The 15,906-nt window shown below is 37.1% G+C and overlaps 1 protein-coding gene across 1 annotated transcript in view; it reads right to left on the bottom strand.

The window, feature by feature from the left end:
- LOC150085953 (putative RNA-binding protein EEED8.10) overlaps nucleotides 1-15,906 on the bottom strand; it is a 375,958-nt gene that overhangs the window by 161,226 nt on the left and 198,826 nt on the right. Inside the window, exon 12 of the mRNA XM_090373614.1 lies at nucleotides 6,192-6,302. Coding sequence (XP_090229740.1) covers nucleotides 6,192-6,302 — 111 coding nt within the window. The remainder of the gene's footprint in view (nucleotides 1-6,191; nucleotides 6,303-15,906) is intronic.

The raw sequence follows: 15,906 nt of genomic DNA, 5'->3' as shown, positions 1-15,906 counted from the left end.
GTGGGGAATGTTATGTGGGAGAGACAAAACGACGGCTCAAGGATCGTCTGGGGGAACATGCAAATGTTATAAAAACAGCTGATTACAATAAGTCTGCTGTGGCCAAACATTTTTGGGAGAAGCAGCATCAAATCTCCCCAGAGGATGCGGTTATTGTGGATCGAACGCATGGGTTCTGGAACTGTAAATGGCTCGAGAGCCTACGAATCTGTTCATCCGACCACAATACTATGAATTGTGGTATGCATCCTCTGTTTGAAACTATCATCCTAAGTACGGATGAACGGTTTTGCTTAACACGTTCCCGAGCTATTTCCGCTTCCAGTTCAGACCATGCGCCGACTGCACCACGTGTATAAGTACCGTGAGGCTCACGTTATATATGCACATGCTGCAGGAAGTTTTGTTACTGCTGAGGAAGGAAGCCGATGCTTCCGAAATATCCTGAGATTTTTATCGTTTTTATCGCTTTTAATCTGGTTTATTTTAGTGTCTTTTATCTTAAGGATTTTATCACAGTTTTAATGTTTTTCACATGTACATAATTTAATTTAATATAAAAGCAGTTTTTGTAAATATTTATTTTAATTTGTAAATATTTTAGTTACAGTAAATACTTGTTCTCATGGTTGGTGTATGAGCTGATTTATGCTAAAATATGAATTTGCCCAACCTCAGAGGCCTTTTTCAGGAGTATACACCTCAATCACAGCCTAGTCTCCAGCCACTGCAATTTGCAGAACTTAAGCCTTTCTTGGTAAGAGGACCCCTTCGTTCCCCTCACCAATCTTGTTGCCCTTCTCTGTACACACTCAAGCAACTACATCCTTCATAAGATGAGGCCTCCAGACCTGTACGTAGTACTCAAGCCGTGGCTGACCATTGCCTTATATAAAGGGATAATCATATCCTTTTCCCTGCTAGCAAAATTCGTGTATATCATTGACAATACCCCATTACCTGCTCTGGCAGCCTATCTGCATTGCTCAGAAAACTTCATACCTAACTGGAACTGAACAAACCACTCCCAGGTCTTTTTCATTTTCTACCACCCTAAGTGTAGTACCGCACAGTTGGTACGTTCCTCTGGCATTACTTCTACCCATATGCAGTACTTTGTATTTGTCAATGTTAAACTTCAATTGCCACTTCTCAGCCCATCTGCCCAAATTTTCGAGATCCTGTTGCAGTAGCACACTGCCATTACTGTCATTAATAACCCTGCCAACCTTTGTATCATCTGCAAACTTCGACACTAAGCCTGATATACCTTCATCAATATCATTGATAAACATACAAAACAACAGTGGACCCAACACCGACCGCTGTGAGACTCCACTAATAACATTAGTCCACGAAGAGCAGCATCCATTGATTACCACTATCTGTCTTCTCCCACTCAACCACCCTTTTATCCATTGTAGCAACTTACCCTTAATACCATACCGCTCCGATTTGTACAGCAATCTTCCATGCACAACAGTATCAAAAGTTTTCAAAAGCCACTCCTCGACTTATGTAAGGGTTGCATTCTGCGGAAGTCTATGCAAGTCGGAATTTCCCTAAATGCTTATTCAGCACTCGCAAATTCGATTGAAGAAAAAAAAGAAATGTTCGACGAACATGTAAATAGAATTATTTATTCATCTCATGCGCAGGAAAAATTACGAAAGTGTACAAAATTACAAAAAGAGAGAGAGGAGACAGGCATAACATCAGCAAGTTATACCTTTTGTGCATCGTTGCCAGAATTAACTCTCCAGCTGATAAGCATGCCACTGCGGAAGTTGAGATCTGTGGATATTTAGAAGGGGTTTTTTCCAACACATCACAAAATTTTTCTGTAGCTGCAGAATCGGTACTGGTGATTTCACCACATACTTTAATGTTTTGGAAACTAGCACGATGCTTGAACCTATTAAACCACCCGTTGTTTGCCAAAAACTTGACTAGGAGTTCGTTGTACTTATCCTTAATGTCATCATAAATATTTCTTGCTTTTGCTTGAATGGCCATTAGACTCAGGGGCACTTGCTTCTGAATCTGATTTTCCATCCATATTATTAATAGCTTTTCCATCTTCGATATAGCACATGAACTCTGTTTTCTGATCAATACTGATCTTAAATGCATTATCCCTTTAATATTCTTTTATATGCACACAGTCCCTTAAAATAGTATTCACTGTTGAAGCAGCGAGACCTAATTTTGTGCAATAGATGACAAACTTTGTCCTGCTTCATACTTCTTAATTAATCATCTTCATTTCTAAATCAATTTTGTTTTGTTTCCTAGCACTGCCAGCACTTGCACTTTCCCTTCAGTCATTGTAATAAGTAAATAGGGATGAAGAGAAGATTCTGAAAATTTATTTGTTTTTTATATGATTGAAGATTTCAGTGCAGGGGCACTCATTTCACCATAATACCAGAACGTAAAAACCCACAGAATTCCAGTTATCAGTATTACTGCAAATGCAATAAGATCGAGTTTACTACCCGTTTATAATTAGATTGAACTAACAGAAAAGCCCAATAAATCGGAAAATGCAAATTGTTTTTATTGTTTTATGGTAGTGACCTCCAGAAATGTGCTTTAGAACAATATCACAAAGGCATTCAAAATTGATTCTTATAATGGAGCATACAATAACAATGAAAGTGTAGTGCAATTTCCAAAATGACCTTTTACAGAGATAAATAGATTACTTATATAGCGAAAATTTCAACACCCCAGGTCTTGGAATGAATTACAAAAAAATGTGTTATTGGGTTCACATTATGATATTTTCCCGATACCTCCATTTATTCCAATGGAATGCAAAATATGTTTCCATGATTTTTTTTTTTTTTTTTTGTTTGCACCAGTCAGCAAAAACTTACGTACAGTCGAATTTCCATAAGTTGAGTATTATGTAAGCTGGGGAGTTGGCTGTATTTAATATATCAAAATTATTTTTTGCTTCTAGTTCCTTTGTAACCACATCATAGTATCCAATCAAATTTGTCAGACAAGACTTTCCCTTAACAAACCTATGCTTTGTCTGAATTATTGCTGCAGTCTTGTCTAGATGCATCTTTAACCAGTGACTCCATTATTTCACCCAGAATAGAAGTTAAACTAACTGGTCTGTAATTACTCATGTCACCCTTAGGTCCCCCTCTGTGAATTGTGGATAGATTTGCACATCTCCAGTCCATGGAGATGTGCAAATCTCCAGTCCATGGGGACTTCCACTGAGTCCAAGGATGTTCTCATAATTATGGTTAAGGGTTTGCTTAGTTCCTTTGCCGCCTCCTTTAATATAACTGGATAGATTCTATCAACCCTGGGTGCCTTTCTTAAGTGTAACTTCAACAATTTCTCCTCCACTTTGCTCTAAGTTATTACAAAATCATTAAGCACCCTGTTACATTTTGATAAACTTCTGGTATTTTCCTCCCTTAATAATGCCTCACGGATGAATGTAGATGCAAAATGCTCATTCAGATTGTCAGCCATTTGAGCAGAATCATCAACAGTTGAACCATCGATATCAAGTGGATCAATCTGATTCATCCCCTTCCTTTTAGAGTTTATATAAGTAAAGTCCGTGCTGTTTTTCTTAGCATCCTTTGCCAAAGATTTCTCGTAATCTGCCTTCGCTTGCCTAATCTCCTTTGTGACTTGATTACAGACTAGCTTATATCTGCCATAGACTTCTGTGTCCCTGATAATTTATATGTATCCCATGCATTTTTCTTCTCTGCCACAAGTCTCATTAGTTCATCTGACACCCATTTAGACCTAAATCTTGAACAATATTTCTTAATCGGTATGAAAAGCCTAGTAGCTTCTGCGATTAACTCCTTGTATGCTTCCCGCTTAAAATTTGCTGTTTGTAACATCATCAGTTGGTTCCACTGTACAGAATTTAAAAACTGTCTGAGACCACTGTAGTCACCTTTAAGGAAGCAAAAATCCTTCCCTTTATCCCTGATGGTAATTATATCTTTAAGTAAATCCCACATCAGTACATTGTAATCACTATCACCTAGTGGTTCCTTTATCTGCAAATTCTTAATGCACGAATAATCACTGCTGTTAACCAGATCAAGAGCATTAAACCTCTCTGGTTGCCTCTCAAACATGCTACTGCAGAAAACAATCGTGAAATAAATCCACAAAAGTCTTTCTAGGGTGCAAGTGACCAATCCACAAGTTCCAGTCAGTATCTGGGAAGGTGGGTTAGGTAACTAATTAATGTGGTGTCACCGTGCATCGTCTAAAGACATTATGTCTATTATGAAAATAGGTTATCTTACTTCGTAATGATGCTACATCATATACAGCATCCATGCAGACCTAGTAATAGTTTATAGTGGTATGGTTGTGAGTTTTTGGCACATTCGCACATTCATCACATGGTTTATACCTTGATCCTTTAAACTATTACCTTACTGAGCCACTGAAATAACATATCCCCCCCCCCTCTCTCAGGGAAGAAGCAACTAATGAAGATGTCATATAGGTAAAGATGACCTAATGTCAATCATTTGACTTTGACTTCTTCACAGTAGGTTTTTGTTCATTTGCCCATTAGTAAGCCTAAATATGAGAGTAATTCAAAAAATAAGTTACACTTGACCATTGTAGCCCAAGAGACATTTACTGAAGTATGTAACATTATGCAATAGAAAGTACATACCTTGCACTACTTTTCCACACAGTCACTGAGTTGGTGTAAACACTTCTCGGAACATGTGACAACATTCGATTCCCTGATGATATAAATCCACTCCTTGGTCATTCAGCCACCGTCAAACTGCTGTTTGCACCTGCTCATCATTTGCAAATCGTTGTCCCCCTAGATGTTCTTTCAGCTTGCCAAAGATGTGACTGTCACAAGGCAAAAGATCAGGACTGTACAGCGGATGTTGCCATACCTCCCATCCAAAACTTTGGAGCAAGTGTCATGTTGCGCATGCATTGTGTGGCATGCCATTGTCCTGAATGAGAACAACACCTTTGCTTAACTTTCCAGGCCTTTTGTTTTTCATGGCTGTTCGCAAAACGTAATGTTTGGCAGTATGAGGCAGCATTAATTATTGTGCCTTTTGCCATAAATTCCGTGTAAACAACTCCTTCACAGTCGAAAAACACAGTGGCCATGACCTTTCCTGCTGATGGTGCAACTTTGAATTTATTCCGCACAGGCGATGTTGTTAGTCTCCATTCCATAGTACGCTCTCTTCATTTCTGGGGTGAAATGGTGCATCCACGTTTCATTGCCAGTGATGATGCGACATAAGACGTCATGGCCTTCCAAAGAATAGCATTGATGGAAGGCTAGAGAAGACAAAAAACGTTGACCTTTGTGCTTGTCTGTCAGTGAACGAGGAACCCATTGTGTACACAATTTGCGATAGTCAAGATGTTCATAGACGATGGAACGAAGACTGCCTATCGATATATTCAACTCCTTTTCCATTTCTGTGACTGTCAGTCTTCAATTATTGAATCATTTCATCAACCTGCATCGCTGCCTGCAGTGGTCAACGTTGATGGCCTTCCTTTTTGATTAGCATCCGTCAATTCTGTGCAACCACTTTCAATCTGCTAGCACCACTTCACTATGGCTGGACGCAACATTGCATTTTCCCATACATTGCCATTATTTCACAGCAAATCTCAGAACAATTCAGATGTTTTGCCCACAAAAATTGTGCCGTTCCGCATATCTCGAACTTGGAGTAACATTCTAGCTGACGTGCCATTATGAACACTTGCTCCTACACAACTGTTACCACTATGTCAACGAAACTCACCTACCAGGGAGCGCACAATATGAACTCCATTCCATGCAGGTGCCACATCTGTTGCACAATTATACCAAGAGATGGCGGCAGATGTAACTTATTTTTTGAATGTACCTCGTATAAATATATAATTACCACCTTGGTGGCAATATGTATAAAATTAATGCTTTGATGTGCTTCCTCTATGCATACTATTATACCTGTCAACAAATAAATCAATACATATAACAGCCACGCATATGGTACTTTCCTAACACCCCTCACAAATACAAGTGGTGTTAGGAAAGTATTTGGGCAACTTTGCAAAATCTAAAGCTTATTTTAAAAAATAGTAGCTTTAATGCATTTTAAATAAACTTGCCTATAAAAATGCATAACAGAAATATGCAATACCTGGCATAGTAGTTCTAATCCTCTATCTGCCAATTCACAACAACCATTAAGATATAAAGCTGTCAGCTGACGACATCGTGTAGCCACTTTTGTAAAGCCAGCTGGACTGAACTTTTAAAAAAATAAACAAAGCTGAAATGGAAATATTTATGAACCTGCATATTACAATTTTTTTTATTATTTATTTATTTTGCCTCTACAAAATTTTAATATATTTTCCTATTAACATTATTAAAAGGGCAACAAGCAGAACAAAACCAGACAATTACAAGAATTGTATTTCAGAGAAATATTGACTGATGGCTGTGTAGTTTCAAATAATTTCTTATTTCTTTAATTTATTTTTCATGAAATTGCAATTTAGTTTGACAAAATGTCACTGTTTTTAATAAAATTAGATGATATACTGAACCACAAATTACAAATGGTATCAGTCATTTTAATCATTAGACATTATTTAGCAACAAAAATAACTGCCCCTTATAACATAATTGGGAAAGGACATTACACCATTTCATTAAATATATAGTATATAAATATATTATATACTATATATTTAACATAGCATAATAGTGTAATTTATTATTATTATTATTATTAATAATAATAATAATAAATGACACTACCATACCATGTGAAATTAACAAAAAGGTTTTATTAAACCAATATAGAATACAAGCTCCATTTCTACACTAAATTGTTAGCACGTGGTGTTTCAGGATTCTTACCGACCATCAGACCATAAATGCTATGGGGAGGAATAGAAGAACATTTAACAACTATGTAAAATAAACTGACACACAAGTAATCAGAAGTAATTACAGTTCAAAATCTTTAATTTTTAGATTATGTTATAAGACAATACAATGTAAGATGGCTGTGCTAGTTCTAGGTTATAGCCCTGAACCGGGAGTTTTGACTGAGAGAGAGAGAATGATCTTAACCAGAAATCTTATGTGAAGAGGTTATGTCCTCCTCTCATTTTTCCTTCTCTTCTTGTGGTAACATCTGGCAGGTGGTACTGTCATGATTGGTGTTATGGTCAGTAACCACTTCTTTGCTTCATTTTCTATTGTTCTTTTGAAGATGTTGAAGTACAGAATGTTGAAATTTGATTCTTGTTTTCTGTTGATGGGAAGGTCACTAAAAAGCCCAATTAAGAGGCTTGAAGGTTTTTCTTTTGTAGTTTTGATCAGTGGTGAGTACTGTTGAATCTCTGAATTCTCCAAGTTTCCCACAATGGAAGGCATGGTAGGCTGTATCCAGTTTGTTGGACCTATCATACTGTACATCCTTCTTGTGTTCATCCAGTCTAGACTGAAACGGTTGGTAGGATGCTCTAATGGTGACCCCACAACCACAACTTATGTGGTATACTCGTAAACAAAGCCATCAAGGAGATAAAAGACCCCAAAAGTAAAATGAAGGATTTCCTACACATCTGCATTCCATTGTTGCAGTGCTAATTCCGCCCTTTCCTCTAAACTTACTGTAAGAGTAATAATTTTAATCTCTTAGGTTTTCCCTACCTAGTAATCATCTAAAACTGCAGTGTAACGTATTATAGAATTACAAAAACTGAGTATTAAAGCAGATTAAATACCCTTAACCTTGAGCATGTTTTTCTTCTCTAAAGAAGATGGCGAAATTAGCCACAGCAACTGTGTGTTAATGAGAGAGCCTATGTAAAAGTCTACAGTTGTTGGTCGGCAACAGCTATATCGGGTAGCCACTTACAAGTTAGAATTCTATAAACACCGGAAAGATGCGCTTAACTTGTGATGCAAAGTAGGGCAATGAAAGGGGGGGGGGGGAGGTGAGAGAGAGATACTCGTGTGAACGGACATTGAAGATTCCTCTCCTCCACTCAACCTCGTAAATTCAGTGTAGATACAAACTACAGACTCTTCATTTCCTAAAAAGGAATAAGCAAAAAGTGGTTACACGTGTTGCCAGAATGTTCGATGTATGGTGTAATGAGGGGATGGTGGTTACCCCTTTGACCAAGTGTTCCATGACGTAAAGTCCGAACATCCGAGGACTTGGAGTCCTCCAATTAGAGAAAGGTTTAGAGTAAACAGGACCAGGGGTATGAAAGTGGGTTTTCGTGGGCAGAGAAGAGAAGAGAAGAGCAAGGGAGAGAGCTGAAACCAAGACGACGAAGGAAGATCGGAGATAGAGAGGAACAAGAATCGAGAGTGAAGGAATAAGTCACCGCTCCCTGTTGAGGAAATCGCGCAGAGTCGCTACGGAAATAACGGAGAATCGAGGATCAATAACTATTCAAGCTCAGGCAATACATTAGGCTGGTAGGTTGAGAAGGTATAGTATGAAACGATAGTAAGAATGATAATGAAAAGATGGTTTCTTTCTAGCCTCGTATTATTATTGTAATTTGTAACTTTGTTTAAGAATGAAAACTAATAGAAGTCATATTCCTATTAATCTTGTAACTTGTAACTTTGTTTAAGAATGAAAACTAATAGAAGTCATATTCTTATTATTATTGTAATGTTCTAATGAGTTCACATTAGTGGAATACTAAAATGTGTAAGATTTACTTTCCTTTATATTAAACTTTGTTATGTTTTTGTATTATAGAAATTTCTTATTCTCTGCCAAAACCTCACATTCGATCACTAAGATAGTAGAGTTTAAGTTGATTAGAAAGTAATTGCAGCGCCGAGTAATTAATTATCTAATTGCTTGACGATATCACAATGCTAAAGTCCAAACTGCGAGATGGAGAAGAGAAATAGCTTTCTCGTTCTGTATCTTGAGGGTATACGAGACTTGTCCTATTGAAAACCACTAGACGAAAACAGAAGTAGGTACCAGGCAGGTAGATAGGTAAAAGCGAATATGTTAATTATAATGAAAAGACCAACCAAATGAAGAAGGTAAAAATAACCCAACTACACTAAGCCAATAAAAGTATGGTGGTGCCTAGTCCGGCTACTTCGGTTACAGCCACACCCTAGAGCTCGCGTAGGCGGAAAAGAAAGTCGGACAAATAGGGAAGTTTAAGAAAGTAAGCAAGCGAGCTCAACCCCGCAAACCCACAAAATAAGTAAGTAAAACCAAGAGAGAGAGTAAGTAAGAGTGTATATGTAAGTGAGAGTAAGTGTATGTGTGTGTGTGTGTGTATATGTATGTGTGGGGGGGAGGTAACACCATATGTCCCAGGCATTAGTGAAAGCATAGCAAAAGCTGCCAAAAAACAAGGTGTGAGCACATTCTACAGTAGTTTATCGTCCCTCAAACAATCCCTAAAATTAGAGGGCCAGTTATACCATATAAGGTGTGGTTGTGCAGTCACCTACATTGGAGAATCCTACCGGCAGCTTCAATCCAGACTGGACGAAAACATCCTTCTTGTGTTCATCCAGTCTACGGTATGGTAGGTCCAACAAATCACATACAACTTGTTGTTGTTGTTATTGTTATTTCGTTTTTAGGAGCATTAGCAACTAAGGCCATATTGCTCCGGGGATATGCGGTGGTCATTCCCTGACCTTTCCGCATCCTCCGTATTTGGTGGTCACGGGCTCGAACCCCAGTCTAATCAAGAAGCATGTGCTACGCACTGCCGCTCCTGCCCACCTGGCTACAGAGGCGCCCACATACAACTTACCATGCATTCCAATGTGGGAACCTTTGAGAATTCGGATATAAAACAATACTCACTGATGATAAAAATCACAAAAGAACCTTCAAGGAGGCCTTCTTCATCAGGCTTTTTAGTAACCTTCCCATCAAGAGAAAACAAGGATCAAATTTTAACATTCTGTACTACAACATGCCTTCAAAAGAATCATAAAAAAATGAAGCAAAGAAACAGTTACTGACAAAAAACCCCAATCATGAGAATACCACCCACAAGACATTACCACAAGAAGAGGAGGAGGAATAGCCAGACATAGTCGGGACCAACAGGACATAACACTCTCCAGGTAAGATTTCTGGCTGAGATCATTCTCCCAGCTGAACCTCTCAGTCGAGAGCTATAACCAAGAACCAGCACAGTCGTCTTACATCATGTCTTATAACATAATCTAAAAATTAAAGACAATGAACTATAATTACTTCTGATTAACTGTTTATCAATTTATTTTGCATAGTTGTTAAATGTTCTTCTATTCCTCCCCAGCAGCATTTATGGTCTGATGATGGGGTTTGACAATTCTGAAACATCACTTGCTAACAATTTAGTGTAGAACCTGGATTCTACTATATTCTATATGAGTTTAATAAAACATTTTGTTAATAATTTCAATGTATAATAGTGTCATTTATTATTATTATTTATATAATTACATATAGTATATAATTTACTGTAACTGTCCCTTATTTGAAATGTGCATAATGAAACAATGATGTTTTTGGCAAATATATGATCATATAATACTCCAACTTGAGCAGCTGCCTTTAATTCTTATTTGAAAATGAATAAATGCTCTAACATGGAGACAAATTTGCCATTTGTTGATGTGCAGGGTCTCCTGCACTTTGCATCATCCTCAATGATATTGCATCTATTCATTCATTCATTCATTCATTCATTCATTGAAATGAATGAAAAATTCTAGATTAAAAATTTTACTTATTTGATGTACAAATATTTTTAGTAAATTTATTTCCCAAACTTTTTGACCATACTTCTATTTTTTTTTTTAACAAATTCATTCCTGAAATAAAGATATTTTTAACAAATTCATTCCTTGAACTTTTTGATCCTACTGTATATGGATATTGTTTACAAGTAAACAATATCCATAAAACAAGAGAGAAAACAATTTTATATATTTTAGGTAACTCAACTATATAAAATCTGTCATCATTAGTACATGCTACTTCTCCAAATTGAAAGGAGACGGGGATACTGGCTCTGGCATAACTAAACTAATCTATCAACATTATATGCTTTATCTTTATTCATATTGCTTGTTATGTATCATGCATTTAAGACATTTCATCTTCTTCCAAGTGGAATCTGCACAGGTAGAATGGCGGTATCATCACCGTCCTCCTCACACCAGGTGGAAAAGGCCCGGGTTCGAATCCAATCGATGATGCAAGGAATTTTAATGGACTTTTTTCACTCCGTGGCTAAGTTAATCAGTCTGAGGCACAGATAGCAAGATTTTTTCCCACAGAAACTGGGGTTTGTTCGTCCAGCAAAACAGGCAAATCGACTTGAGAACACACGCAATTTACAGATACAAATAAGGATAATCCTAATATAATAATTTGATAATTTGAAATTTAATTCTTCCAAGTGGATTATAAGATTTCAAGGACTGATCTACACTCTTCATAAATGTGGTAAGAGAAGGCGCTTTCAGTAAAAACCTTACTACTGATGCAAAGTTAAACTCAAAATGTATTCATCTGAGTTCAACCTAGCACTAGATGAAAAAGCTAAGGAAGTTCCTCCAATATCAAATCACAAGTCTCTGTAACATAAAACAGTTCAAAGAAAGAAGCTGCAACAGGTAGTTAATTAAAGAATAAAAGTTACATTTTATAAAACTCCAAATTATTTTAATTACAGTAAAGGTGGTATTTATCTACAAAGTGTAGATCATAATATTTGGGCTACTGTGTTCCAACAGATACTCTGTACTGAAATAAAGCAGGATGATCAAAATCGAACTTTATCAATTGAAAATGCTGTTTGTTTGTTTGTTTGTTATTTGGTTTTTAGGAGCATTAGCAACTAAGGCCATATTGCTCTGGGGATATGCAGTGGTCATTCCCTGACCTTTCTGCACTCCGTATTTGGTGGTCACGGGCTTGAACCCTGGTCTAATCAAGAAGCATGTGCTACGCACTGCTGCTCCTGCCCACCTAGCTACGGAGGTGCCAATTGAAAATGCAGAAATCCAAAAGAAAACTAGTTACAAAGTTCAACTCAAAGGTGTTTGACATATCAATACGTCTTAAAACAAATGTACTGATATATCACAGTTTTCCCACAGCCCCATACAAAACTGAGCCTTTTGACCTAAATTCAATTGAAATAGTTCAACCCTCATAAGAGAGTTGAACTATTTCAATTGAATATTCTAAGTATCACAAACATATTATATTTATTAACATGTTGACTGCCAAGCTAGTTTATGAAAAAATTTCCTCCTGGACCAAAAAATATTCAGGGAATAATTTGATTAGTAATTCTAAAACAAATATTGTAATGTTAGTGTTATGTCACATTTTTTTTTCACTTAAAATCTCAAAAAAAAAGAGTTTTTTGTGTCATATATATGAGGCTGACATGGCTCAGTAAGTTACTTTATTTCTTGCGAAGTCACGTCAGCCACATATGTGTGATCACATTAGGTCACACACAGAGGTGGACTGGCCATAAGACTTATTGGCGAAACCCCAGTAGGCTGGAGGCCGGTGTGATTTTGGCCATAACAATATGACAATAAGCACTAGTATGAGGTCTCTACAAGTTTTCACCATTAGCATTAGTAGAGGCATTTGATTCAAGAAAGAAAGCTTATGCAGCATCAGCCAAAAAAAAAAAATAAATAAATAAAAAATAACCACTTTCACTTCACCCCTCTGTTCGTTCGAAATACCTGTCCAGCTGAGCCTTAAACTTATTTAGGCTATCAACTTCCACGACAAAGGATGGAAGTCTGTTCCACCAACCAACCACCCGCTGGCTAAAGACAAATTTCCTCACGTCTATCCTACATCTGTCTTTCCTCAATTTGAATTTATGCCCTCTCAGATGATTATTCTGAGCAAGAGGAAAAATCCCATCAACATTGAGCATGCTCAAACCATTCAAGGCTTTATACACCTCTATCAGATCACCTCGCCGGTGCCAAGTCTCCAGACACTGTAATTTGCAAAACTTAAGCCTTTCTTCGTAAGAGCACCCCTTTGTTCCATTCACCAATCTTGTTGCCCTTCTCTGTACCCGTTCCAGCATCTCTACATCTTTCTTTCTTGAAATGAGGCCTCCAGACCTGTATACAGTACTCTAGGTGTGGCCTGACCATTGCCTTATACAAGGGAATAATCACCTCCTTATCCCTGCTAGAAAAATTCCTATATATCATTGACAATACACCATGAGCTACTCTTGCAGCCCGTCTGCACTGCTCAGAAAACTTCATATCTGCCTGCAGAACCACCCCCAGGTCCCTTTCATTCTCTACCACTGTCAGTGTAGTACCACAGAGTTGATACATTGCTCTGGGGTTGCTGTTTCCCATATGTAGTACTTTACATTTGTCAATGTAAACTTCATTTGCCACCTCTCAGCCCATCTGCTCAACCTTTCCAGATCCTGTTGCAGTAGCATAGTGTCAGTAGTGTCCTTGACAACCCTGCCAACCTTCGTATCGTCTGCAAACTTGGACATTAAGCTTAATATACCATCATCAATATCATTTATAAATACAGAAAACAATAAAGACCCAATACTGAACCCTGAGGGACTTCACTAATAACATTAGTCCACGATGAGCAGTGTCCATTGATTACTACTCTCTGTCTTCTCCCCCTCAACCACCCCTTTATCCATAGCAGCAATTTTCCTCCAATGCCACATTGCTCCAATTTGTGCAGCAGTCTTCCAAGTGCAACAGTATCAAAAGCCTTTCTAAGATCCAAGTATATAATATCAAAGTTATTCCCTGCATCCAGTTCTTTGTGACTGCATCATAGTATCCAATCAAATTGGTCAGGCAAGACTTCCCCTTAACAAAACCATGCTGTGTCTGAGCTATAACTGAAGTCTTGTCTAGATGATCCTGCAGTGCTTCTAGTAAAATTTTTTAACACCAGTTTTATACCAGTTTTTTATACACCAGTAAAATTTTTTAACCCAGTCCGTCTCTGGTCACACATATGAAGGTCATTTGTGATTAGTTTATTGTAAGTGCGCTGTCCAATAAATTTATCACGAACTTGTTGAAATAAGTTTGAGGTATTGTATTGTTAAAGATTTTGTCAAAACAAGTTCGTTAAAAAAAGGGCGGTAGTACACTGTATTATTCATTATATTGTGTTGTGTTTCTTCACAAGTTTGTACAAGTATGTTTAAAAAAAAAAAACTGTGAAAGGAAATGGCTAAAAGCAAATTACTAAACAAAGAGGAACTGAGAGAAATTGCTGAAAATCTTAGTACTTTTGAAGATGAAAAATGAGATTTCTACTTGGGTGATTAGGTAAAAGATCCTGACCAGGATATTTCTTCAAACAAAGGAGGAGATACTGAAATACCGGAAAATATTGAAGTGCTGCAAGACTGGGTGGCAGAAGAAAACAGTGATGAACAAATTGAAAAGATTGAAGAACCTGAGATTAAAGCAACTGAAACAAATGAAGTTATTGAATGGACTGAATATGAATGACGCCAAAAAAAAAAAAAAAAAATTGATTTTACTGGCAAATCGGGACTGCAAATAGACGTAGCAAGAAATATTACTCATTTTGATTATTATTTTCACTATTCGTAGTTTTCATTATTTTTTGATGAAGCAGTCATAAATATTATTGTAATATTTATGACTGCTTCAATTGTAACAGAAACAAACAGATATACTGATCAAAAAATTCAAGTACCCAAAATTCAAGCCTCACAGCAGAGTCGTTGTCATATTACCCAGACTAATTTCCAGCCTTCATGTGTTTATGTTTTGGTCAACACCACAAATCCACATAATTATGTAACCATAAAATTCATAATAAAGAATTTTTAAATGATCAGCAGTTACTAGTTTATTTTTTCTCATAGCACCATGCAAATTTTATCAGATGTATCACCAGGGGGCCACACTTCTCAAAAATAATGTAAATTCCAATTAATCATCAGTGCTATACAGCTGATGTAGCTCTGACTGAAACAGAGGGTATGGGATGGTAAGATTGGGTAGTATTTCATCTTACTGGTCAACCAAATCTATTTATAAGAATAACTTAGTAACAAAAATGTCTCACAACATATTTGAATTGTTGTTACACCTCATTCATTTTATAATTGTAATTTGTAATTGCAAAATTTGTATAATAAAGAATTTCTAAATGATCAGCAGTTGCTCACTTATTTCTTCTCATAAACTGCAGCCATTATCAACCCACTGCAGGATGGAAGCCTCTTCAACAATTCCTGTTGAGGGAAATGGACCGTAGTCTGCCAAGCTGATTAAGTGCGGGTTAGCAGATCAACCATATCTGGTTACATGTAATAACTTTACTTCTAATGAATGGACTTCCATAAAATTTTAAGTTTTGCTCTGCTAGAATGATTTAGCATTAGTAGAGGCATATGATGCAAGAAATTTTTTTTTTTTTTTTTTGGTAGTTGTTGGCGCATCGGCTTCTGTGGCCATAATGCACCTCCCAAGGTTTTTTGGGAATCGAACCCGCGACCTTTGGGTTGCCAGGCAGGCACTTTACCCACCCGGCTAGCCCGGCCGGCTGATGCAAGAAAGCAAGCTTATATAGCATCAGACAAAAAAAAAAAAAAAAAAACCTACCCATTTCACCCATCCATTAGCTCCAAATGTTTGTCAAGTTCTGCCTTTAATTTATTTAAGCTGTCAACTTCTACAACGACAGATGGAAGTTTGTTCCAGCAATCAACCACATGCTGGCTAAAGGCCAATTTCTACATATCTATTCTACAACTGTCTTTCCTCAATTGGAATTTATGTCTCCTCGGGCGATTAATCTGGGCAAGAGGAAGAAT

This window comes from Mastigoproctus giganteus, chromosome 5 (genome assembly GCF_048544385.1).
Source record: "Mastigoproctus giganteus isolate SK-2022 chromosome 5, ASM4854438v1, whole genome shotgun sequence".
Classification (NCBI taxonomy): domain Eukaryota; kingdom Metazoa; phylum Arthropoda; class Arachnida; order Uropygi; family Thelyphonidae; genus Mastigoproctus; species Mastigoproctus giganteus.
Note: the sequence above shows the minus strand (reverse complement) of the source record. Positions and strands in the feature narration are given on the sequence as shown.